Here is a 25221-nt window from a genome sequence, read left to right as displayed (position 1 = left end):
TATATCTTATTTTGAAGTGAAGAAACAAAACAGGAACAAATACAATATGTGGCCCCTGGATAGGATAACAGAGATGGAAACCAGGTCAGCTGTGTTGCTCCAGGCCCAGAAATAGTTATCTTCTCTAAGAGTTGAATGTAGTTTAAAATACATTCTGAGAATTTCAGAATGTAGACAGATCATTATGTCAGCTGCTTGCTGTTTAATTGCTCTGTATACAGTAAGTGCAGGGTTGCCAAGGGTGGGCTCTTTGCGAGCTTTACTGAAAGCTCTGAATCTAGCTTTACATAGCTGTAGGGCTTTGTTGCTACTATAGCCAGCTGCTTGCTGATTTTTGCCAATCTTCTTTAGTAAAAATTGCTAAATGTATTTTGAGAAGTGAAATTTGCTGGAAAAGAGTTTCAGTAAAGTTTGAAAGGCAATCAGAAAATGAGAGGATTAGAAGTTGTGGTAATTATTTTACTAAAAGAAGGTTGAAAATGAATAATTTCTGAAGTTAAAAGTGACTAATAAGTCATCTTCTGATGGACAAAATCTGAAAGAATTTTTGAGGAGGATTTTATTATAAATACAGTAATCTGGGATTGGGGAGATGGCTAAGAATGTCAGCTCAAAGGGCTGGAGAGCATGCTTTGCATGTTGGACCCCTAGTTGACTCTGATATTGCATGGTCTCCAGGCACTGTTAAGCACAGATCAAGGGGTGATCCCTAAGCATCACTATAGTGGCCCTAACCCTCTTCCTCTAACTTAATAACTTTGTTTTTGGTTACCAGTTTTTAGCCCAGCTGTGCTCAGGACTTATTTCTTGGCTTTGTGTTCAGGGATCACTCCTGGTGGGCTTGTTGGGAATCAAACCCAGGTTGGCTTCCTGCAGGTCAAGGCCCTACTTCCTACTTCTTCTGGTCTCATTTCTTTATTTTTCCTGTTAGTTTTCCTTCCATGCTCTCTATACTTCTGGTGGTACTCCAGGGACCATGGGGTCTCCAGGATTGAATCCTTGGATTGGTTAGATGGAAGGTAGGCAACTTACCTGCTGTGTGTCATGTTCTTCAGTTCTCTGGTCCATAAACTTTATTGAACTTTAAAAGAACTTTAGCCAGTTAACAACAAACAAATAAATACCTAAAGGACTAGGGAAATATCTGACTAGGCCTGGAGTGCATGTTTTTTATATAGGAAGCCAGGGTTCAGTCTTCAGCATATGTGATTCCTAGAGTTTTGAGTTAGAAGTAGTCCCTGACCTCCACCAGATGTATTCCAAAATAAACAAAAAATATTAGGGCCAGGAAATGACTCAAAACCTAGAGGTATTTTAAAATTTTTTCTTTAAGTTTTCTCATCAACCCAGAGGTTACCGAGAAGTATATTGCTTAATCTCTACGTGTTTGGAATGTATTGAAATTTTCTTTTTGTGGTTGTATTATAGTTTTTTTAATAGATTATCTATTGAATTTTATTTTTTATTTTTTAAACTGACATAACATAATATAGTAACATAACATATAATTAATATAATACATTAATATATGTAAGTCAAAGAACATTTCTGAGTAAAACACAATTTTTTTCCTCATGATGGCTTACATATCTTTCACAGTAGTATTTTAGGTACATATTAACATTGAATCAGGGGAATATCCATCACCACCAGTGTTGTCCTCCCTTCATTTCTGTTCCCTCCTTTATTCCCCAGAATGCTAGTGTAACTAAAAGCATATATGTTGGGGCCGGGCGGTGGCGCTGGAGGTAAGGTGCCTGCCTTACAAGCGCTAGCCAAGGAACGGACAGCGGTTCGATCCCCCGGCGTCCCATATGGTTCCCCCAAGCCAGGGGCGATTTCTGAGCACATAGCCAGGAGTAACCCCTGAGCGTCAAACGGGTGTGGCCCAAAAACCAAAAAAAAAAAAAAAATAAAAAAAAATAAAAGCATATATGTTAACACTAATGTAAACCTTTTTTTTTTTGCAGTTCCAGATGTTTTTATTAGTGGTTTCTTAAAGGTTTAGAGTCAAAGGAGCACTGTAAAAACAATGTTAGTGTGGCAATTATCGTTTACATGGGCCCACCAAAGTATGGGGGTCATGGAAAGGAAAAACTGTGGCCTAAGTACATGGAGACCCTACCCCTGAAGTTTCCTGACATAAGACCATTTCTAGGCTCTAGGCAAACTAGTTTGTCCAATCCCGGTCATTGTCTGTAGTGCCCATACATTTCACATTCTCTGTTGTTGGTATCATGTTTCTGTATTGAAGGTCCTGGAATCTGTATATCCTACATTGAAGTCAGGATGGTGCCGAGCAGCGTCTAATTTCAACGCAGAATTAAAGGGCAATGCAGAAAGACCTGTCCAGTATGCAGGTTGTTGTTGTTTAAGTCTTCTCAGTGTTAAGGGAAGACTCTTTTGAGTAAACCGATGTCAGAGCAGCACTAGGGTCTTCCCTGGTAGAGGATTGCTTCCAGGTAATGTCATAGACAACTTTGGTTGTTTCGTAGATGGCTTCCCTGGTTCAGGGGTGACTGGAAAATGCCCAAACCTCTGAGGCCTTTGCCAGGTCATCATGTCAATGATCAGGATGTAAGGTTCCATTGCACCACAAGATTTGTGTGTTCCTATCTCTTTTAGATAAGAACTTATTTGTATGTATAGTATTTTCCTTTTTAATGTGCCCATGCAACAAGGAATAATGCCACCTGGCATTATCAGCGCATAAGGGGGCTACAAGAACAGTTCCAACAATCCCCGTGTCCTGGTTCAAACATAGGCATTAAACTGAGGGACTCTTTCACCAACATTCCTTATTGAACAGTTCACAAAGAGAAAAAAAGATAAAAAGTGGGGAAAATAAACATTCTAACTTAAGACAGTGGACACAATTGTCACCGTTTAAGAAAATTTGTGTGTTTCCATCTCTATAGGATAAGAACATGTTTGTATATAATTTCCCATTTTAATGTGCCTATGCAAAGGAAGAACAGTATCACATGGTGAGATTGGAGCCTGTGGGGATGCTAGAACAAGTCCAACAATCCAATTGACTTGGTTCTTATATAAACATTAAATGGAGGGACACTTCTACAAACTTCCTTATTTAACAAATAACAAAGGGAAGGAAAGATAGAGAGGGACTCTTTCACCAAAATACCTTATTGAACGGTTCAATCTAACTTAAGACAGTGGACTCAATTGTCACCATTTATAGGAACTAATCAGAAACCTAGTATGGTAGCAATCACAGTTACACAATGAAAGAAGGAAGAGGCCAAAAGGCCGCTGAGAGTAAACAAGTAGGTAAAGAGTACTGGCCTCTTCCCAGCCTGAAAGTCCATCCTCTCATTTTTATTTGAAAATATATGGTACCCCCACGCGACCTGGTCTCTTCCCAAACTGAGAGTCTATTCTCCCATTTTATTTTAAATATATATGGTACCGTATATATATATATACCGTATATATTTGAAATGGAGACCAATGAGAAAAAAAATACCAGTGAATGTCACGACGTAATGTCCCAGCATACACCAGTGCTGCATCGGCCTGCCATCCACCCCATGTGTCCCCCACTTAGTGTCAGGAGAGAAAGGGGGAAAGCCTGAGGACCACGATAGAGTCCACCTGGGCTGGCAACCAGGGAAGACCTGGAGTAGGGGGGGAAATAGGGGAATCAAAGCACCAGAAGCCAGCTATCTGCCCAGCTTCTCCCTCTGCTCCTCCTCCCTAGAGTAGGGAGGGGGAAAGCCTGGAACCCATAGCAGTCCACCCTAGGTGGCACTCAGGCCAGGCCTAGAGTCCAGGGGGAAATAGGGGAACAGCTGGAGGCCTGCCAAGCCTCCCAGCAGCACCCCCCAAGCTAGGGAAAATGCCTCTGGTCTGAGGTGTCCCCTAACCCCATACCTGGGAAGAGCTGGCCTCCTGTATTATAGTTTTATAGTATAGAACTAGAAGAAGTACTTGATATAGTCTTCATCTTTGAAAGATTCTGTGTGAACTTGAAAATAAAGTATATTCTGCTGTTTATGAAGTGAAATGTTTTTAAATGTTCTTTAAATTAGTTTGTTCTAGGCCATTGTTCTTGATCATGCATATTTATTTATTTATTTGAGGGGGATAGTTTTGGGCCACATTACGTGCTGGGGCTTCTCCCTGCTCTGTGCTTAAAGTTACATGCAAGGCAAGCACCATAACCCCTGTATCTCTCAGTGCACTGTTATTTTCTTTTTCTTTTTTTTTTTTTTTTGTGGTTTTTGGGTCACACCCGGCAGTGCTCAGGGGCCACTCCTGGCTCCATGCTCAGAAATTGCTCCCGGCAGGCACGGGGGACCATATGGGACGCCGGGATTCGAACCGATGACCTTCTGCATGAAAGGCAAACGCCTTACCTCCATGCTATCTCTCCGGCCCCTATTTTCTTATTTTTTATTTAGTTGATCTGCCCATAGTTTAAGTGGGTTGTTAAAAAACTGTTACTCTCACGTATTACTCTTAATATATTCTGTTATTCATTATTTAGTAGATTTGATATTTCTCCACTTAATGCATATTATTAAGTGTAAAATCTTTTTTGAGGGGTTGCTCAGTGGTGCTTAGGGTTTACTCCTGGAGTGCTTGTGGGGAGGATCACATTTGGTTCTGAGGATTAAATTGGCATCAGTTGCGTGGGCCAGCACCTTAACTGTATTCTCTTTGACCCCTAACACGTCTTTGTTGTATTGAGCCCTTAATCATTATTTTATGTTTATTTTAGTACTTTTAATTTTTGGACCACACTAGGCAGTGCGGAAGGACTTATTTCTAGGTTGTGGGTCATTTCTTGTACTCAAGGGGACTGTGAAGTTCTAGCCCTTTAAACTATTGCCCAGTCCTGTTTTATTACTTTATGAAGCTGGAAATATGTGATATCTAATGTAAGTATAGTTGTCCTGTATACCTATCTTTTAAAAATTATTTCTTGAAGGATTGTTTGTCAGCCTTTAATTTTAAAGCCTGTGTTTATTTTGAAAACTAATGTATGGTTCCTGTAAACAGAAAAAAACAGTTGATTCTTGGTGAGTGTACTCTGACCAAGAATATTAGGAGACAATAATATTCAAGAGGCTATATGGTATGAGGATTGACTCTAGGACCTGTGCATATATGTGCCCATCCCTTTGAGCTATCTCCCTGTCCCAGGATTTAAGTTATTATTATTTAGGGGAGGTCTACATCTGGTAGTGTTCAGGTGGTGTTTTTGACTCTGCACTCAGGGGATCATTTCAGCTCTTAAATTCTTTTTTTTTTTTGGTGATGGTTGCTGTTTTTGCTTTTGACCACACCTGACAATGCTCAGGAGTTACTCCTGACTCTATATTCAGGAGTTATTCCTGGAGGGCTTGGGGGGACCATATGCCAGGAATTGATCCCAAATTGGCTTACATGCAAGACAAATTTTCTACCTGCTGTGCTATTGATCTGGCCCTCTTTCATAGTTTTGTTTTAAGATTGTCCTCAGGTTTGTAATCTATTGGGTATATTGAATTTACATTCATTTTAGTGGGCCCCAGTCTTACTCATTTCCTCTTTCTTTTTCTGTGTTGCATATTTAGTTTCTTACTACTTCTAGGAGAAATTGCTTTTCAATTTATGAGTTCTTTTATATGGCTTGCAAGGCTGGTTTGGATATGATGAACTTAATGCTTTTGAGGTGCCCCTGGAATAATTGAAAACAGAAGTCCCCCCCATTGCTTCCAAGATTACTGTCAACCCTTTCGTCTGCCAATAGTTCCATGCTGGTATCACAGTGGGAAACACTGATTTAGAGTGAAGGGCTGTTTGTCTAAGTTTATCCCCATTCTGTGTTGGTGGAGAATGCATTTTTTTGTTGTTGTTTTGTTTAGTTTTTGGACTGCACTTGGTGATGCTCAGTAGTTAACTCCTGGTTTTGCACTCAGGAATGACTCCTGGCCATGCTCAGTATATCATATGAGATGCCCTGGATCATACCCAGGTCAGCTGCATGCAAGGCAGTTGCCCTATCCACTGTAGTATTTCTCTAGTCCAGAGAGTGCATTTTCTTCAATAAACATGAACCCTTTATGTTTCCAAACCATCTGATGAAACGCATAGTTGTCTAATATTTATTTTTGCTTTGGGGCCATATCCGGGGGTACTCAGAGCTTCTTCCTTACTTTATTTAAATACTGTGGCTTTTACCATGGTTTTAACAATATAGCTGTTTTTTCCCCCACAGGTTTCAAAATTGTTCATGATTGAGTTTCAGTCTTATAGTTAGTTCATGTTTCCTGTCTCCATTGTCCCAAATTTCTCTTCCTTCCTCTCCTCTGCCCGGCGTCGTGACAATGTTCTTCTCTCTCTTTCTCTCTCTCCCCCTCTCTTTTTAGACACTGTGATTTGCAGTATTGTTATTGAAGGGATATCATTCAGAACTTAATCTTAACTCTGTATTCAGGATCACTCCTGGTGTTCCTCGGGGAACATATGTATGGCGCTAGGTGCTAGGACTCAACACTGGTCAGCCAGTGTGTAAGGCAAGCACCTTACTCACTGTACTATATATCCCCAGTTCAATTTATTTTCTATCAACTAGAGCATGTTAACAGAGTCCTATACTTCATCTGGTTCATCTCTAGCTCTCTAATCTTAATGTAATATGAGTTACTCAGTAAATAGGATTCATATTCAATTGAATATCTTTGTTTTTCACATATTCTCCTATGATAGCTACTTATTTATTCAAAATATTTACATTCAATTTGTTCCCTACTCTTTAGCGCGTACAAGATATAATGCTGTGCATGTAGCTGACCCCAATACAATTTTTATCATTGTATATATATATATATATATATACATATATATATATGTATATATATATATATATATGATTCCCAAGACTACCACCGGGGGTGATCCTGAACATTGCTGGATATACCCCATTGTCCCCCCCAAAAGTAATATCTGGACAGTACATTTTTGGATGAAAGTGATTTTTTTTTTTTTTTGTTTTTTGGGCCACACCCGTTAGATGCTCAGGGGTTACTCCTGGCTACGCGCTCAGAAATTGCCCCTGGCTTGGGGGAACCATATGGGACGCCGGGGGATCGAACTGTGGTCCTTTCCTTGGCTAGCGCTTGTAAGGCAGACACCTTACCTCTAGCGCCACCTCGCCGGCCCCAGGATGAAAGTGATTTTATAGTTAGTTAATATCTATTGAGTTATTTATACCATTATACTATATTTATTATTATTATTATATTGGTTTATGGGTTACACCCAGTAATGCTCAGGAGTTACTCCTGGCTTTGCACTCAGAAATAGCTCCTGGCATGCACAGGGGACCATTGGGATGCTGGGATTTAAACCACTGTCTGTCCTGAATTGGCTGCGTACAAGGCAAACGCCCTACCACTGTGCTGTCTCTAGGCCCCATTATACTGTATTTTAATATTTTTTAAACTTAATGAATTCATCAGTAGGTCTGCAGTTATTACTATTTTATTCTAATGATAGGGTAGAAATTAGAAAAAGTATCATGAAGTAAGGGTAAGTATTTTGTGAAATTTTTTGTTTTAGGTAAATATATATAAACACCTCATGCTTGTTTATTTCTTTATGATATAAAACTGTTTCATACTGGCGTAATAGTAAAAAGTTTGAATAACACTGCTGTATTGTAATACTTTGTTATTTCATTTATTATATAGCATTATGCCAGTACATACAGGCTTCTAAAGCCAGGGATGGTGGCAGCCCTTTCATTTCAAGTACAACTGAAGGTAAAAATAAAACAAAACTGAGCACATTTAAAGCTTTCCGGTGGTTCTTACATGTCTCTCCAGTGGCATTTTATACTCTTTTTGCCTTTTAACTTTCTTGTGCCTATTTTTTTTCAAAATTAAAATTTTCACATTTGTATTTCTCTAGGTGGTGGGCTCTTTGGTTCTTTCTCTTTTCACTTTAACGTTTCTGTTTCTTTATATTCTAGTTTTTTAGGAGGGGGGAGGGGGAAAAAGCAGAATTTGATAAATTTCAAGTGATACTGACTTGACAGTAGCTTTTTTTTTACCCTATAATCTGCTTTCTACATGTCTCAAACACTTGTATTTCTGTTGATATAATAGAAATGCATATGCCATTCTACATTAAGATAAGTTATGCTTCTATAATGTTACCAGTTGACTTTGAGCTAACTAAATGTGGCTTTCAAGAAAAAAGAAATTAATATAATTGGTTATTATTTTTATGCTTTCTCCCTTCTCTCCTAGGATAATTAACCATTGCATTTAATTTTATTTTGAAGAAAACAGCTAGCTAGAGATGTCCAAAATTAATCATATTAAACTTTTTTAGCTTCCTTACTGACTTAATACCTTTAATGCCTTTGCTATTCTTAGATGGTTGGCATACTAACCCCTTTTGCCTTCATTCTGTACCTTGCTGGACTACCAAACTCAGACTTGCATATAGTCCTGTGATTTAAAGGAACTTTGTGGAAATGAATTTTTTTTCTTGTAGGAGAAAATTTTGAACAGACACCATTGAGACGAACATTCAAATCTAAGGTCCTTGCAAGATATCCTGAAAATGTAGAATGGAATCCTTTTGACCAAGATGCAGTGGGAATGGTTAGTATTTATTGGCTGTATGAATGAGAGTAATATAATAGTATTTTAGCTGTGGTGTTTGCCTTGCATTTGGCTGACCTGTGACACACTTGGGTTCGATCCCCGTCATCCCATATAGTTCCCCGAGCCTGCCAAGAGTAATTTCTGAGCACAGAGTCAGGGGTAACCTGAGTGCTGCCAAGTGTGGCCCAAAAACAACCCCTCCCCTCAAAAAAACCACAAAGCTTTTGTTAATGCCCAGGCCTTGGGAAATTAAGGTCAAGGCCAGTATATTGTATGCAGCTCCTTGTATTTTTAACTCAGGCTGATGGCAGTTTAGTTATATAGTTAGGTTTAAGTAAAACTAGAAAATGGGGGGGGGGGGCGGGAAGGTGGCTCTAGAGGTAAGGTGTCTGCCTTGCAAGCGCTAGCGTAGGAAAGACCGCGGTTCGATCCCCCGGTGTCCCATATGGTCCCCCCAAGCCAGGGGCGATTTCTGAGCGCATAGCCAGGAGGAACCCCTGAGCGTCAAACGGGTGTGGCCCAACCCCCCCCCCCAAAAAAAAACAAACTAGAAAATGGAAACTGATTTGGATCAGTTTAAATTACAACTTCAAATTTCTTTGTATAATTTATGTGAATTAAAGTGTAAATAGTCTATCTCTGTCCTCATTATATCATCTTTCTCTTTATGTGAAACAAACACCCTACTTGATATGAAAAGTGAAGGTTTGGTTAACAGAATAGTGTGAGCTAGTAAATTTTATTTTTAGGTACAAAATTGCATCTTATTGACTTCTATATATAATCTCTAAAACTATCTTCTAATACCTACCTATCTCAATTTGCCAAGATTTCTTTTTACCTTTTTGTGTATTTTCTTCTAGGATCAAAAATAATAACTTGGGGCTGGCAAGATATCTCCACTGCTGTGGCGATAGCACAGCAATAGGATGTTTGCCTTGCACGCAGCTGATTCAGAACAGACAGTGGTTTGAATCCTGGCATCCCATATGGTCCCCCCAGCCTGCCAGGAGCGATTTCTTTTTTTTTTTTTTTGGTTTTTGGTTTTTGGGCCACACCCGGTGACGCTCAGGGGTTACTCCTGGCTATGCGCTCAGAAGTCGCTCCTGGCTTGGGGGACCATATGGGAAACCGGGGGATTGAACCGCGGTCCATCCAAGGCTAGCGCAGGCAAGGCAGGCACCTTACCTCTAGCGCCACTGCCCGGCCCCTAGGAGCGATTTCTGAACACAGAGTCAGGAGTAAACCCTAAGCATTGCTGGGTGTGACCCAAAAACAAAACAAAACAACCCTCATTTTTGTTGTTTATCATGGTTGTGTTTTAGCATCGATTTGTTTATGAAATCTTATTTTATGTTTCATGCATAGTTAGTTCTTTGTTAACCTAGCATTTAACATACACTTTTTTTTTTTTTTTTTTTTTTGTTTTGTTTTTTTTGGGCCACACCCGGCGGTGCTCAGGGGTTACTCCTGCTGTCTGCTCAGAAATAGCTCCTGGCAGGCATGAGGGACCATATGGGACACCGGGATTCAAACCAGCCACCTTTGGTCCTGGATCAGCTGCTTGCAAGGCAAATGCCGCTGTGCTATCTCTCTGGGCCCAACATACACTTCTTTTAAAAAAAAAAAATTAGTAGTAGATGAAATATTAAGCAAGGTTTGCTTGGCTCTATTCTTTTCTCATCAGGGATAACATTGTTAACAGTCTGATAAGTATTTTCAGATTTGAAAGTATATTTATAAGTTAAATGCTCAGATAAATTTATTTTTAAATAGAAAAACATACACAGATTAAACTCCCAAGCACAGAGTTGGAGCAACCTTCAAGGACCACTAGGTATAGCCCCCAATTAAAATAAATAAACATGCTTTAAAATTAAAACACACACACACACACCCAAAAACCCATATACTTCTTTATAGCCCTGCTTCCTACAATATAATTTTACTTACATGTGTAATTTTATTTACTTGCATTAAAATGGGGAATTTTTAGGATAGGTATTGAATATTGTAAGTGTTGAATATTACATCCCAAATAACTAGCGAGTAGGTGCTATATAATAAAAATCATAGTAGTAGCATTCTGAAAAAATGATTTTTAATGAGTATTCTTAGCAGTTGTTTACTTGTCTTTTGCAGCTATGCATGCCCAAAGGGCTGGCATTCAAGACCCAAGCTGATCTTCGTGACCCCCAGTTCCATGCCTTTATTATCACAAGGGAGGATGGCTCTCGGACATTTGGGTTTGCCCTCACATTTTTTGAAGAAGTGACTAGCAAGCAGATCTGCAGTGCAATGCAGACCCTCTACCACATGCATAACGCCGAGTATGATGTTCTACACACTTCTGCTGATGGTAGAGACCGTAGTGGCATGGAGGATGGTGAAGGCACTCTTGGGACCAAGCTACAGCGTTTCAACTCTTATGATATTAGCCGGGATACACTCTATGTATCTAAGTGTATCTGCCTCATCACTCCCATGTCTTTTATGAAAGCATGTCGCAGTGTGCTGGAACAGCTTCATCAGGCAGTTACTTCACCTCAGCCCCCTCCACTGCCCCTTGAGAGCTACATATACAATGTACTCTATGAGGTGCCTCTCCCACCTCCTGGCCGATCCTTGAAATTTTCTGGGGTCTATGGGCCAGTAATCTGCCAGAGACCAAGTACTAATGAGCTTCCTCTATTCGACTTTCCTGTCAAAGAAGTCTTTGAATTGCTTGGAGTAGAAAATGTGTTTCAGCTTTTTACCTGTGCTCTTCTGGAGTTTCAAATCTTGCTCTACTCACAACGTAAGTAAAAGCTTATCTGATCTCCCTCTTTGTGTAGAGTCTCCTTTCTTTTCATATCAGATACAAGGGTCAGGTTATGGGGCCAGAGCGATAGCACAGTGGTAGGGCATTTGCCTTGCACGCAGTTAACAATGGATGGAGCCCAGTTCAATTCCTGGTATCCCATATGGTTCCCTGAGCCTGCCAAGAGTGACTTCTGAGCGCAGAGCCAGGAGTAATCCCTGAGGGCCGCTGGGTGTAACCCAAAAATCCAAACAAATAAACAAGGATCAAGTTATTATACTAGGTAGATGGTGAGAGAGATGAGTAATTCAATAAAATGAATAACATGTAGGTTTGGTACATTTCTATGGAGAAGTTGTAATTTGGGGGCAAGAGAAATGGTACAGCTGGTAAGATGCTTACTTTGCTTGTAGTAACCAAGGTTCATTACTGGGCTCCATGGTCCCTTGAGCACAAAGCTAGGAGTAAACCTTAAAGACTGCTGAATGTGTCCTTCTTAATTCTTCCTCTCCTAATAAGCAAAGATATAATGGGGAAGGGACAAGAGATATGGCTTAAGTGGTAAACCACATATCTAGAATCTTTGAGGCTTTTACTTTTGATCCTTGGTATTAGATGATCCCCTGGAAAACTGGATAGCCAATGAGAATTGCTGAACCTGAGCTCTGAGTCCCTGAGTAATGAATAGTGTGGCTACTATTAAAAAATAAACAGGGGACATAATAGTTTATAGGGAAGGGAAGGTTCAGATTTTATCGGTGTGATTAGGTTAATAATACAAAGGCCTGTGGATAGGTCAGTAATACAGTGTGTGCTTTGCAAGCATGAGGCCAGTGGCAATTTGAATTTAATCTCTGGCATTTTCTATATGTTATAGTACAGCACCAGTGATTCTGATGTTTGGGTTTCCTAGTGCCTCAACAAAGTAATTTTCATTATACCGCGTAGCTATGTAAACACTAAAACTAAAAACATGTGACCCACAACAAGCACTAAAACTATGTGCTTTAGTGCTTAAAACTAAGTCCTATAAGCAAGTGTGTGAATTCTGGTTAGCATGCAGTGGAAGTGTACTAAAGTACCACATTCAAAATGTGCAACTGTAGGGGCTGGAGTGATAGTATAGGAGGAAGGCACTTGCCTTGCATGTGACTGGGAAGCTGGGTGGATGGAGAGAGTGCTCAAAAATGTAGTAGCAGATGGTATTAGAGGGTGTGTGTGTGTGTGTGTGTGTGTGTGTGTGTGTGCTGTGTGTGTGTATGTGTGTGTGGCGTGTATTTTTGGCTAAACCTTATGGGGTGCTTGGGATGGAACCCAAGTACCATGTGCAAGGCAAGTACAAGATCAGCAGCCATGTGCAACATAAGTGCCTTTTCCACTGTACTAGACCCCAGCCCTCAGTATTTGAATTTCAACAAGTGTCCAGAATTTACAGCATCTCATAGGCCATTGTCACTTCAGAATCCATAGTGTATTTTGGATGAGGGAGATGGGGGAGGGTGTTGTTCTAAGCACTGCTTTGTTAGCCACTCTTTGAAACTTTTATTATATTATTATGTATAATATAATAATATATAATGTATATTATACCATACAATTATATATTATTATTTAATATAATAATGTATAACTTATTATTATCATCATTATTATTAGTTTTGGGCTACACCCTGTGGTGCTCAAGAGTTACACCTGGCTCTGTGCTCAAAAATTCCTGGCAGGCTCGGGGGCCATATGGGATGCTGGGAATTGAACCTGCATCTGACCTGGGTCGGCTGCATGCAAGGCAAATGCCCTACCGCTGTGCTATCTCTTTGGCGCTGTTAGACACTCTTGAAAATACTTGGCTAAGTGGACTAGACAGCTGATGCCTCTGGTTTATCTGGTGGTGCTTGAGGGGCCTTGTCAAGTTGGGAATCAAACTTGGAACCCTGCATGTTACCTGTGCATGACCTTTGAGCTATCTCCTGGGCCCTGGAGAAGTTTTTTTGGGTGATGGAGGGGTTTGGGCCATACTCGATTGATTAGTGCTTACTTCTGTTTCTGTGCTCAGGGATCATGCCTTGCTTTTACTTGGGAGACTATGGTGACAGAGATGGAACCATTGTGCGAAGCAAGTTTCTTTACTCTCTACAGTCTCTCTGGCCCCTTGGAGGAGTTCTGCCATACAGTTTTGAAATAACTTCCAGTATATAGAAAAGTCGCAAAGTGTCTTATACATTCTCTCCTATTTTACAATTGCTAATGTACGTCATGTCTTGCTACTGTTGTCTGTTTTGTGACTTACTCCTATCTCTGCCACTTAGCAATCACTCCTAGCAGGGCTCAGAGGACTATAGAAGGTGCCTGGGATTGAACTTGGTTGGCTGTGGTACAAGGCAAGCACCCTGTATTCTACCTGGGATACTATAGCTCCAGTTTCTGGCTGCTGGGTTAAGGTGTTTGATATGTCTGTTAGCTTCAAGTTCAGTTTGATCTACACTCATATCTTTGCATCTCTGGCAGGATTATCCAGACTTCTCTTGTTGCTTCCTTCCAGTTCCTAAGAACAGTTTCTTTAGTTGTCATTAGCAGGAGGTTCTGTGTTCAGAATTAGAGGCACATTGGTCATGGTTTTCTGTTTGGCATTCTCAGTTCATGTGTCCTGTTTCCACTCTGGCCACCTTGAACTTTCTGGAATATGGTGATGGCAGCTGGTGTGGCTGTGAAGAGTGGAGGAATAGTGGGGGAGAGAGAGCATGGGAGTATACATTTATTTTTTTCTTTTTTTGGGCCACATCTGGTGATGCTCAGGGGTTACTCCTGGCTATGTGCTCAGAAATCGCTCCTGACTTGGGGGACCATATGGGACGCTGGGGGATCGAACCACAGTCTGTCCTAGTTCAGATTCGTGCAAGGCAAACGCCTTACCACTGCACCACTGCTCTGGCCCCGGGAGTATACATCCTCTAACAAAACTAGTCTTTTCAATTAATAATTAAATCACTGAGCTCAGTTTTATCCACTGGTTATTTACTTCTCTGTCAAATGTCTTTATTTTTTCCAAAGAAGCTTATGAGGTATTTTCTGCCAAGCGTTCAAGTTTTTTTTTTTTTTTTCTGGTTAGCATTTTTTTCTTGACCATGTTATGCTTAACAAGGAGCAAGGTGATAGGCAACATTCAAAGTAAGATATGAAGGATGCTTGGTTGAACTTCTTACCTGGCTGACAATCAGTAGCTTTTGTTCATTCTTCTTAAATTTCTGGAATAGTTTTTTTTTATTATAATAACTAATGAACCAAGCTGTAATTTGCTTCTATGGTGGGGTGAGTTTATATTTTAGGGTGCTACATATCTGGTGATGCTCAGGTGTGTTTTGTTTGTTTGTTTTAGTTTTGGTTTTGGGGCCACATTTGGTGGTGCACAGGGGTTACTCCTAGCTTTGTGTTCAGAAATCACTCCTGGCAGGCTCAGGGTGATGCTGGGGATTGAACCTGGGCAAACGAAATGCCAGCTAGACTATATATATTAAAAACCTCTTAGGTGTTATTTCTGACTGCACTCAAGAATTACACATGATGGTGTTTGGGGCAGAGGGTCATGGGCTGGGGATTGAACCTAGGTGTACAAAGCAAGCACCCTACCTGCTGTGCTATCTTGCTAGCCCCAAGCAAGATAGTTCTTATTAAACAACATTTATTGAGAAAAATATGAGGGCAGAGAAAGAGCATACATGCTCAAGAGAGAACACAAGTTTCTCCAGAGTGGAAAAGCAAGGAAGCGAAATACCTATTTGAGGGAGAACATGAGCTTGAAAGGGTGAGAAGTACATAAAACCTTTTTAACCTCAAATGAAACTTGAACCCAACTCTGTCCCAGTCATCCGCATGCAAGGCAGACACCCTAACGCTGTGCTATCATTCCAATAGTGTCCTATTTTATTTAATTACTTAATTTATATTTGACTTTTGGGCCATACCTGGTGGTGCTCAGTTCTGATTCTACATTCAGGATCACTCCTAACAGTGCTCAGGGGACCATGTGGGACATTGGGACCAAACCTTAGAAAACTGTGTGCAAGGCAAATGCCCTACCCACTCACTGTACTGTACTGTCTCTCTGGTCCCCGTTTACATATTTTAATTGCAGCACCGGGGATAACATTCAATGATATGGGATAATAACAGGATGGAGGGGCCAGAGAGATAGTATGGAGGTAGGGCATTTGCCTTGCACGCAGAAGGATGGTGGTTTGAATCCTGGCATCCCATATGACCCCCTGAGCCTTCCAGGAAGCGATTTCTGAGTGCAGAGCCATGAATAACCCCTTAACGGTGCCGGGTGTGACCCAGAAAACAAACAAACAAACAACAAACAAAAACAAAAAAGAGAAAACAAAAATAAATCCAGGATGGAACCTAGACTCATGACTTTATGCTTATAAGGTGCTGTGCCTGAGTAACACCTCTCGGCCCATTACTCACATGTTTTAAAACTGTGTTATTGCTTTATAAATGCCTGAAACTAACAAGGAGTTTAATTTATGATTCCTATCATTTCCATATGAAATTTTACTACTTGCAAGGATGTGGGTGTGTGTTTTGTTTTGTTTTGTTTTTGGATTCTTATTTGATAATGCTCAGTGAACCAGTTGGTCTATTTCTGCCAAGGATATGAACTTGGGTCTTCCATATACAAGCATAAACTTTACCTGCTTGGCATTGGGGAGGTATATTACTGATTGTCTTCTGATTTCTTCAAAGGAATCACACTATGAGCAGAGCTTTACTGATCCCCCTTTTTTGTGTCACATCTGGCTATGCTTAAGTCACCTTGCTCCTGGCTCTGCACTTAGGGATCACTCCAGGTTGTGCTTAGGGGACCATAAGGGATGTTGGTGAATTGAACAGGGTTGGACATTTTGCAAGGCAAACACCTTACCCACAATACTATGCTCTAGCCCCAAGACTGATCCTTTTTTGTTTTGTTTTGGTGTAATACCCAGCAATGCTCAAGGGTTACTCCTGGCTCTGCACTCAAGAATTACTCCTGATAGTATTCAGGGACCATATAGGATACTGGTATCAAATTGGGGGTTGGCTGTGTGCAAGTCAAACTTCCTATCTGCTGTACTGTTGCTCCAGCACCAAGACCTTTTTTGTTTTGTTTTGTTTTTTTGGGGTCACACCTGGCAATGCTCAGGGATTACTCCTGGCTCTACACTCAGAAATCGCTCCTGACAGGCTCAGGGGACCATATGGGATGCTGGGATTTGAACCACCATCCTTTTGCATGCAAGGCAAACACCCTACTTTCATGCTATCTCTGCGGCCCCAGCACCAATCTTTTTAAATATGAAATTGTACTGAATATTTTAATTTAATTGGAAACTAGTCACCTTTTTTTTTTTTTTTTAACAGATCTTTCCCTTGTTTGTTTTGTTTTCTGCAGATTACCAGAGACTGATGACTGTGGCAGAGACAATTACAGCTCTCATGTTTCCTTTCCAGTGGCAGCATGTTTATGTCCCTATTCTTCCAGCTTCTCTTCTTCATTTCTTAGATGCTCCTGTTCCATACCTCATGGGCTTGCATTCAAATGGCCTGGATGATCGGTCAAAGCTAGAGCTTCCCCAAGAGGTGAGAGGAAAGTGGAAATTGTACCCTTGGCTTCAACCCGGAATTGGGAATAGTGGATTGAGCCAGCTTTAATCATTGTGATATTGTTAGTTTATTTTGGAGAACACAAAATAAAGTTCCCACAAAAAGTGCAAGTAATGAACATTAAATTCAATTTTTGGGGGGTATATTTTTGGGCAATATCTAGCTCTGAACTGGGATTGAACTGGGATTGAATTGAGTGGCTTAGTTTTGGGAGGATGCTCTCCTCCTCTCTGGGTGATTCCTGGCCATTTGAGCTGGCATTTCATTAGAGGTTGCAGTGCTGCTCAGACTGTGTGGTGCTGGGAATTAACTAGGCCACTCCAGTGGTGCTCTTCCAGAGAGGGGCCTCTCTGGCTCCAGTTGCTTAATTTTATAGGTCATAGTTTATTTGTAAAAATGGACCTAACTATAGTGAAATTTTTTGTTTTTGGGTCATACCTAGCAGTGCTCAGGGCTTACTTCTGGCTTTGCACTCATACCCAGCATACCACTTCTTGAGGGCTTCCAGGACCATATGGAATGCTGGGGATTGAACCTGAGTTGGCTGTGTGCAAGGCAAATGTCCTACCCATCGTACTATTGCACCCACTGAATTATTTTTGTAGTTTTAAACCAGATTTTAAAACTTCCATTGATTAAAATAGGATGTCTGGAGATAATGTGTTTTTCCCTCATTCTGGAAGAATAGGCTATTCTATCTCTTTCTGTTATCTTTGTATCTGTATAAAGCTAGCTGGGGGAAGGATTTTCCCACTTAGAAAAATAAAAAATTTTTTTTTGTTTGAGAGAGAGAGAGAAAGAGAGAGAGAGAGAGAGAGAGAGAGAGAGAGAGAGAGAGAGAGAGAGAGAGAGAGAGAAGAGAGTTGTACAGATGGACCCGATGTAGTCAGAAATTTTTTTTCAAATATATTATTTTATTTAAGTACTGTGGTTTACAAAATTGTTCATGATACAGTTTGTTTTTTGGCATTCAGTGCTCTAACACCAATCCCACTACCAGTTTAACATTCTCTCCATCATTGTCCCTAGTTTCTCACCCTCCAAGTCTGCCCCCTGACCCTCTGAATTCTTCGTTATTACAAAGGCTTGGGAAGAGAAATTAACATGAACTGGTACCAGCAGAATTCCTTCTTCCCTTGATTAGAAATAACTTTTTACTGAGATTTTTATATGTAAGTAAGTAAAGGATTCTTCAAATGAGAACTTACATGTGAAATTAGATCTGAGCATCATTCATGTCTTGTTTAGGCAGCATTCTTGATAATTAAATATGTCTGACAATTAGGTCACATCTGTGATATTTAAAATGCACAGTAGAGTCAGAGAGGTGGTACAACAGGTAGGGTGCTTGCATTACACATGGTTGACCTGGTTTGATCCTTTGCATTCTGTATGGCTCCCCATCAGTAGTGGTCCTGAGGCAGGACTAATCGTTGAGTACCACTGGGTAAGACCCTGCAAATTCCCCCTATCCCCACACACACTCACCCTCCCCCGTTCAATGTATCTATATGCCTTTTCTCTGTCTTTTTTGTTTGGTTGTTTGTTTTTTGGGTCACACCCGGCGGCACTCAGGGGTTACTCCTGGCTCTACGCTCAGAAATCACTCCTGGCAGGCTCAGGGGACCATATGGGATGCCAGGATTTGAACCACCGAACTTCAGCATGCAAGGCAAATGCCCTGCCTCTATGCTATCTCTCTGGCCTCTTTTTCTCTGTCTTGGTTTCAGAATCATAATACCTTCCTTGATACACTCCTCTCTCTGGAGAAGTCTACTTTCTCTGTTGGACATATTTTCCCCCCCTTCTTTTTAGTAAAGTTTCTTTGCTTCACTATTTTCTTTCTCTTGAAATTTCTTTTTTCGTATTCTTTTTTTTTTTAATTTTAATTTTTAATTATGAGAACAAGGATGCAAAGAAAGAGGACAAGGTAAAGTTACAGTGGAAGGACAATCACCCATAACATAATTCTCAGAAGTCCCCTTGCTGATATCTTAACTTTGAAATTTCAGCCAAAGAACATTAAGACAGAATCCATGTACAATTACTTTGTCCCTCAAGTCCCCAGATTGTAACACATTATAATATTTCTTAACAGCACACAAGGCAATCCAAAGCCATAAAACTTACGTAACTCCTTAAACATTACAGGCATAGTATTTTCTTACATTTCCATATACATGCATATTAGCTTAAGTTAACCTCAAATTTTAAGTGAGTTCTTTTTAAGGATTAGAGTCAAAGGAGCACAGTAAAAATGGTGTTAGAGTGGCAATTGTTGTTTGCATAGGCCCACCAAAATATGAGGGACATGGAAAGAAATAACCTTGGCCTAAATACAATGAGACCCGACCCCTGAAGTTTCCTGGCACAAGACCAACTCTAGTCTCCAGGCAAGCTAGATCGTCCAATCCAAGACTTTGTCTGTAGTGCCAACACACTTTTATTTTTCACACAGTCTCTGTTGTTGGTATCATGTTTCTGTATTAAAGATCCTGGAATCTGCATATCCTACATTGAAGTCAGGATGTGGAGCGTCCTCTCCTTTCACCTCACAATCAAAGGGCAATGCAGGGAGCCCTGTCCTGTAAGCAGGTGGTTGTTGTTGTTAAGTCTTCTCAGTTTTAAGGGAAGTCTCTTTTGAGCAGGTCGATGTCTGAGCAGTGTAGGGTCTTCCGTGGTAGAGGACTGCTTCCAGGTGATGTTATAGACCAGCCTGGATGTTTTGTGGATGGCTTCCCTGGTTCAGGGGAGAATGAAAAATGCCCTTTCTTCTGAGGTCTGTGCCAGGTCGTTATGTCAATGTTCAGGGTGTAAGGTCCCTTTGCACTACAAGATTTGTGTGTTCCAATCTCTATTAGGTAGGATCTTATTTGTATGTATAGTATTTTCCCATTTTAATGTGCCTATGCAAATAAGAAGCAATGCCACGTGGTGTTATTGTCGCACATGGGGGCCATAAGAACAATTCCAATTATTCCCATGATATGGTTCAATCATAAGCATTAAACTGGGGGACTCTTTCACCAAAATTTCTCGTTAAACAGCTCAAAAAAAAGAAGATATAAAGTGGTTAGAATCGTCACTGTATAAGACAACATTTAGTAAGAATTATAGCTGTCAGAGAAGAAACACAAATTTCTTTTTTCAATGTAAGCTTTTTTTTTGGATTTTTCAAAAATTTATTTAAAGAAAATATATCACATAATTGACATAGTTGATCATACTACATGTTTCCAGATAGGTGAAAGCAAAATTATTGGGAAAAAAAAAGGAAAGAAAGAATAAAAAATAAAATGGAAGAGAAAAGAAAGAAAAAAGAAAAAGTACAGTAGCAAGCTCATTTGTGAAAATTATATCATCGGTGAAGTCATTAATACAGTGGCAGAAGGTTTAGTAAGCTCTTACTGTTAGATGTTCAGTCTATTAAATTGGAGTGTTTTTATTTTTTAGGGATGACATTATCAAACAAAAGGAGTTGCCCAGAAATTCAAAGCTACAATGCTATAAATTTTAGGGAATATTCTCAGCTACAGTGGCCTCCTGGAAGAAGGCCCAGTTTAAACATGGTGACTGCATTTGTGGGTGTGGTTACAGCTGCCAGGTTTCTTGGAAGAAGGGGGACATGTGGGGAGGGTGTCCACACTTTATATAATATAATTTTTAATTTACTTTATATTTACAATACAAAGGCAAATGGAATTATCAGAACTTAGATCAACAAGGGTCAATGTAAAATAATTGTTGTATTTTTCCACAGTGCTCCTAAAGCCAGTGTCTTAAGGATTTACTGGACTGTGGTTGTTGCTAATCGAGCCTTATGTGTTACTGTAAAGGCTCACTGAGCTTGATGAATTTCTGTAGTTTTTGCATCACATTTTCTTTGACACTACTGAGCTAACACTTCTATAAAATATTGGGGCCAGAGAGATAGCATGGAGGTAAGGCGTTTGCCATGTATGCAGGACGGTGGTTCAAATTCCAGCATCCCCATGCCTACCAGGAGTGATTTCTGAGGGTAGAGCCAGGAGTAACCCCTGAGCGCTGCTGGGTGTGACCCAAAAACCAAAAACCACAACCCCCTCACAAACAAACAAACAAACAAAAAACCCAAAAATATTAAGGTATTGTGCAGTTGTGTGCTGCCATACAGTTCAGGATTTATATTTCTGAAACAAACTTGGTGGCTTGGAAGTTTGATGAAGTTAAGTTGCGGAGATGGGCTATTTTTTGTTGGAGGGTATAGGGTCTGGTATTCAGTTGCTGTAGTTCAAGCAGAAAAGGTAATCTGTGTCTTCCCTCTCCCAATCCCACCCCTTTCTGAGAATATTGCAGAGGTATCAACCTGGACTCGTTTACCTGGGAAATATTAGCAGCTGTTATTTTCTTTTGGAGCTTAGTGGAAGAACTTTGTTATTTTTCTGCCAGGAAGATGGTGGCTGTGGGAAGGGTTGCTGGGTTTTCTGGTGATGGGGTGGATTTGGGGGGCTCAGCTCAATATCTTTTCAAAAGAATAGGCCTCGAGTTTTCAGCCCTCTATAGTCCTGTCTTGTCTGACAGGATTTAGCTGCTTATCTTACTTGATTTCAGTCATGGAGCTGGGCCTTGTTGGAGAGTGTGACATTGAACTGTTGTTTGTGTAGAAAGGGAATTTTTCTGATCCTCCAATCCCCTTTTCTGATAATGCCACAGAGGTATCTATCATTCTGGACCACTCTTCATAGGAAGTATCAGCGGCTACTGTTTTCCTTTTTTGAGGTTCATTCTTTTATGGAGTATGGAAACCTCTACTCTTGCTGTGCATCTTTGCTTTTTTTTATTTTTATTTTTTAATTTTTGGATCTGTGTACCTAGGAATGAGTGGTGACAATATAATTGTAGAATACTTGTGTTACTTCATAAGCTTATCTTGGATTTCAGAGTCCCACTTCAATAAGACTGTCCTTTGAAGGTCACATATTTTGTTTAGTTTTGTTTTTTGGTTTTTGGGCCACACCCGATGACGCTCAAGGGTTACTCCTGGCTATACGTTCAGAATTTGCTCCTGGCTTGGGGTACCATATGGAACTTTGGGACTGAACCGATGTCCATCATGGGTCAGCCACATGCAAGGCAAATGCCCTACTTCTGCGCTACTGCTCCGGCTCCAGGTCACAGGTTTGTTGGCAGTTATGTAATTGATTTTTTTAAATCTTTATTTACAGCAGATAACTGGATTTTCTGAATTTGAGTAGCCTCCCCCAGGAAAATTTAGACTGCGGGAAAAGAACTGGTTTTGTTATGGAGTGAAATGTCTTGTATAGCATAGAGATTATTGTGCAAGAAACTTTGGAATGTCTCATAAACAATATATATATAGTAAAAGATTCTAAGAATATAAAAAAATGTAAAGAATAAAATAGGATTTTTTTTTCCTGTTTTTTTGGGCCACATCCAGTGATACTCAGGGGTTACTCCTGGCTATACGCTAAGAAATCACTCCTGGCAGGCACGGGGGACATAGGGGATGCCAGGATTTGAACCACCATCCGTCCTGGATCAGCTGCATGCAAGGCAAACACCCTACTGCTGTACGATGGCCCCTAAGAAAGGAATTTTTTTAAATTTAAAATTTTATCATTCAGAAAATAACTTTCGACATTTGCTGTATATTTTATGATACCTTTATACTTTTAGGAGTAATATTTGGGCGTATGGTGTTTCCTTTGCATATGACTGATCATCTCCAGCATTACATATTGCCCCCCGAGCAACACCTGGAATAATTCCTGAGTGCAGGAGTAACTTTTAAGCATCACTGGATGTGCCACCCTTCCAAAAAAGTTATTTAATGTGTATTAGGAATACAAATTTTAAAAAATGTAAGATTTGAAATAGGACTGGTGGGCTTCACCTGGGTTTGTGTGAGGGTACATCATTAATCTAGTGGGGTAGGGATAGCTTAATTTATAAAAGGGACATTTTCTTTTTTGTTGTTGTTTTTGTTTTTGTGCCACACTAGGCAGCGCTCAGGGGTTACTCCTGGCTCTGCTTTTAGAAATTTCCTGACAGGTTCAGGGGACCTATGGGATGCTGGGGATCAAACCCTAGTTGACTGCATGCAAGTGCATGTAGTGCATCCACTGTGCTATTGCTCTGGCCTAAGAAGAACATTCTTTTCTTGGGGGGAGGAGTCACACCCAGCAATGCTCAGGGGTTACTCCTGGCAGGCACGGGGGACCATATGGGATGCCGGGTTTCGAACCACCATCCATCCTGGATCAGCTGCATGCAAGGCAAACATCCTACCCCTGTGCTGTATCTCTGGCCTCTAAAAAGAACTTTTTTTTTTTTTTTGGTTTTGGGTTACACGCAGCAATACTTAGGGGTTACTCCTGGCTCTACACTCAGAAATCGCTCCTGCCAGGCTTGGGGGACCATATGGGATGCCAGGATTCGAACCACTATCCTTCTGCATGCAAGGCAAATGCCTTGCCTCCATGCTGTTTCTCTGGCCCCCAAAAAGAACATTCTTAATAGTTTGTCTGGATGATGTTGTGTTCATTTGTCTTAAGATACCAGTCTTCCCATTTGGAACAACGAATGGCCTCTGGAGTTAAAAGGTCTTACTAACTCATAATCTGCTTACTTACTCAGAGTACAGCACCTTGTTTGGAAGACAAGAGTGATTCCAGGATGTATTGGAGACCATATTTCCATTTACTTTGGTCTGAAGTTAGAGGTTTTTAAGAGTATAAGGTGCCTAAAAAAAAAACAAACCCAAAAGAACAATTATTATTGAGGGTTTGTTTTGTTTTGTATCTGTTTGCTTTTTGTTTTGTTTTATTTTATTTTTTGGGTCTATACCTGGCAGTGCTCAGGAGTTACTCCTGACCTCACACTCAGGAACTATTCCTGGCCATATTCAGGGGACCACATGGGATGTTGGAGATTGGACCCAGGTTGACTCTGTGCAAGGTCTTACTCATCCAGGGGTCTTCAAACTACAGCCCGTGGGCCACATATTGTATTTGTTCCCGTTTTTGTTTCTTCACTTCAAAATAAGATATATGCAGTGTGCATAGGAATTTGTTCATAGCTTTTATTTTCACTATAGTCCGGTCCTTCAATGGTCTGAGGGACAGTGAACTGGCCCCTTGTTTAAAAAGTTTGAGGACCACTGCATCTCTCCGGCCCCTCATATAGAGGAATTTTTAAGACCATAGCCTAATTTTTCAAGTTGGTTATTTATTTAATTCTACAATTATTTAATTCTTTCTAATTAAAAGCTTTTTGATCCTTAAAAATAAAAGGTTATTTTTCAAAGTTTGGAGAGTATAATATATTCCCTACCCCCAAATTAAATTTCATCTGTTTTGCTGTCCTGTCTTGGGTCACCAGAAGTCTGTGAAAAAGCTCTTTGTTCCTTTTTGTGCCAACACATGAGCTCAGTTTGCTCTTAGCAAGTGAGAGTGCTGAGATGCTTTAGTAAGACATTGTTTGTCCTATAATTCCCTTTTGGATTTCTTTATGAATGTAGGAAGGAAGAAGTTTGCCCACAGCTATGTTAAGAGGAGCAAACAGGAATTAGAGTTAAGGAGGATTAGTGTTACTCTTTTTATTTTGGGCCCTACCTTTTCTCCCCTCATTTTTTTTTTTTTTTTTTTTTTTTTTTTGGTTTTTGGGCCACACTGGCTGTGCTCAGGGGTTACTCCTGGCTCCATGCTTAGAAATCAATTCTGGCAGGCTCAGGGACCATATGGGATCCTGTGGGAATTGAACCCAGTATATTTTCAGTATATTCTCTCAATAATTCTTTCCCCAATATCTGAATGTTGAGCTCCTCTTTGGTGAATAAAAAATATAAATTAGATGAGCCTGACTTTTGGCATTAGGAAAGCATATTGTTTTTTGTTTGTTTGTTTGATTTTTGGGGGTTTGGATCACACCTGGCAGTGCTCCGGGGTTCCTCCTGGCTCTATGCTCAGAAGTTGCCCCTGGCAGGCACAGGGGACCATATGGGATGCCGGGATTCGAACCACCATCCTTCTGCATGAAAGGCAAATGCCTCACCTTCATGCTATCTCTCCAGCCCCAGGAAAGCATATTGTGATGTGAGGAAAAGACTATAATGTATTCAGGACCCTGTTTGATCCCCTGCACTGCATGATCTCA

General features: G+C 40.4%; 1 protein-coding gene across 1 annotated transcript in view; it reads left to right on the top strand.

Moving 5' to 3' along the window:
• DENND5A (DENN domain containing 5A) overlaps positions 1–25221 on the top strand; it is a 118930-nt gene that overhangs the window by 49877 nt on the left and 43832 nt on the right. The window contains exons 2-5 of the mRNA XM_049780668.1: positions 7701–7772; positions 8512–8621; positions 10767–11421; positions 16856–17043. Of these exons, the coding sequence (XP_049636625.1) occupies positions 7701–7772; positions 8512–8621; positions 10767–11421; positions 16856–17043 (1025 nt within the window). The remainder of the gene's footprint in view (positions 1–7700; positions 7773–8511; positions 8622–10766; positions 11422–16855; positions 17044–25221) is intronic.

The sequence above is a fragment of the Suncus etruscus genome, chromosome 9, assembly GCF_024139225.1.
Source record: "Suncus etruscus isolate mSunEtr1 chromosome 9, mSunEtr1.pri.cur, whole genome shotgun sequence".
NCBI classification, from domain to species: domain Eukaryota; kingdom Metazoa; phylum Chordata; class Mammalia; order Eulipotyphla; family Soricidae; genus Suncus; species Suncus etruscus.
This window is presented reverse-complemented; position numbering and strand designations above follow the sequence as displayed.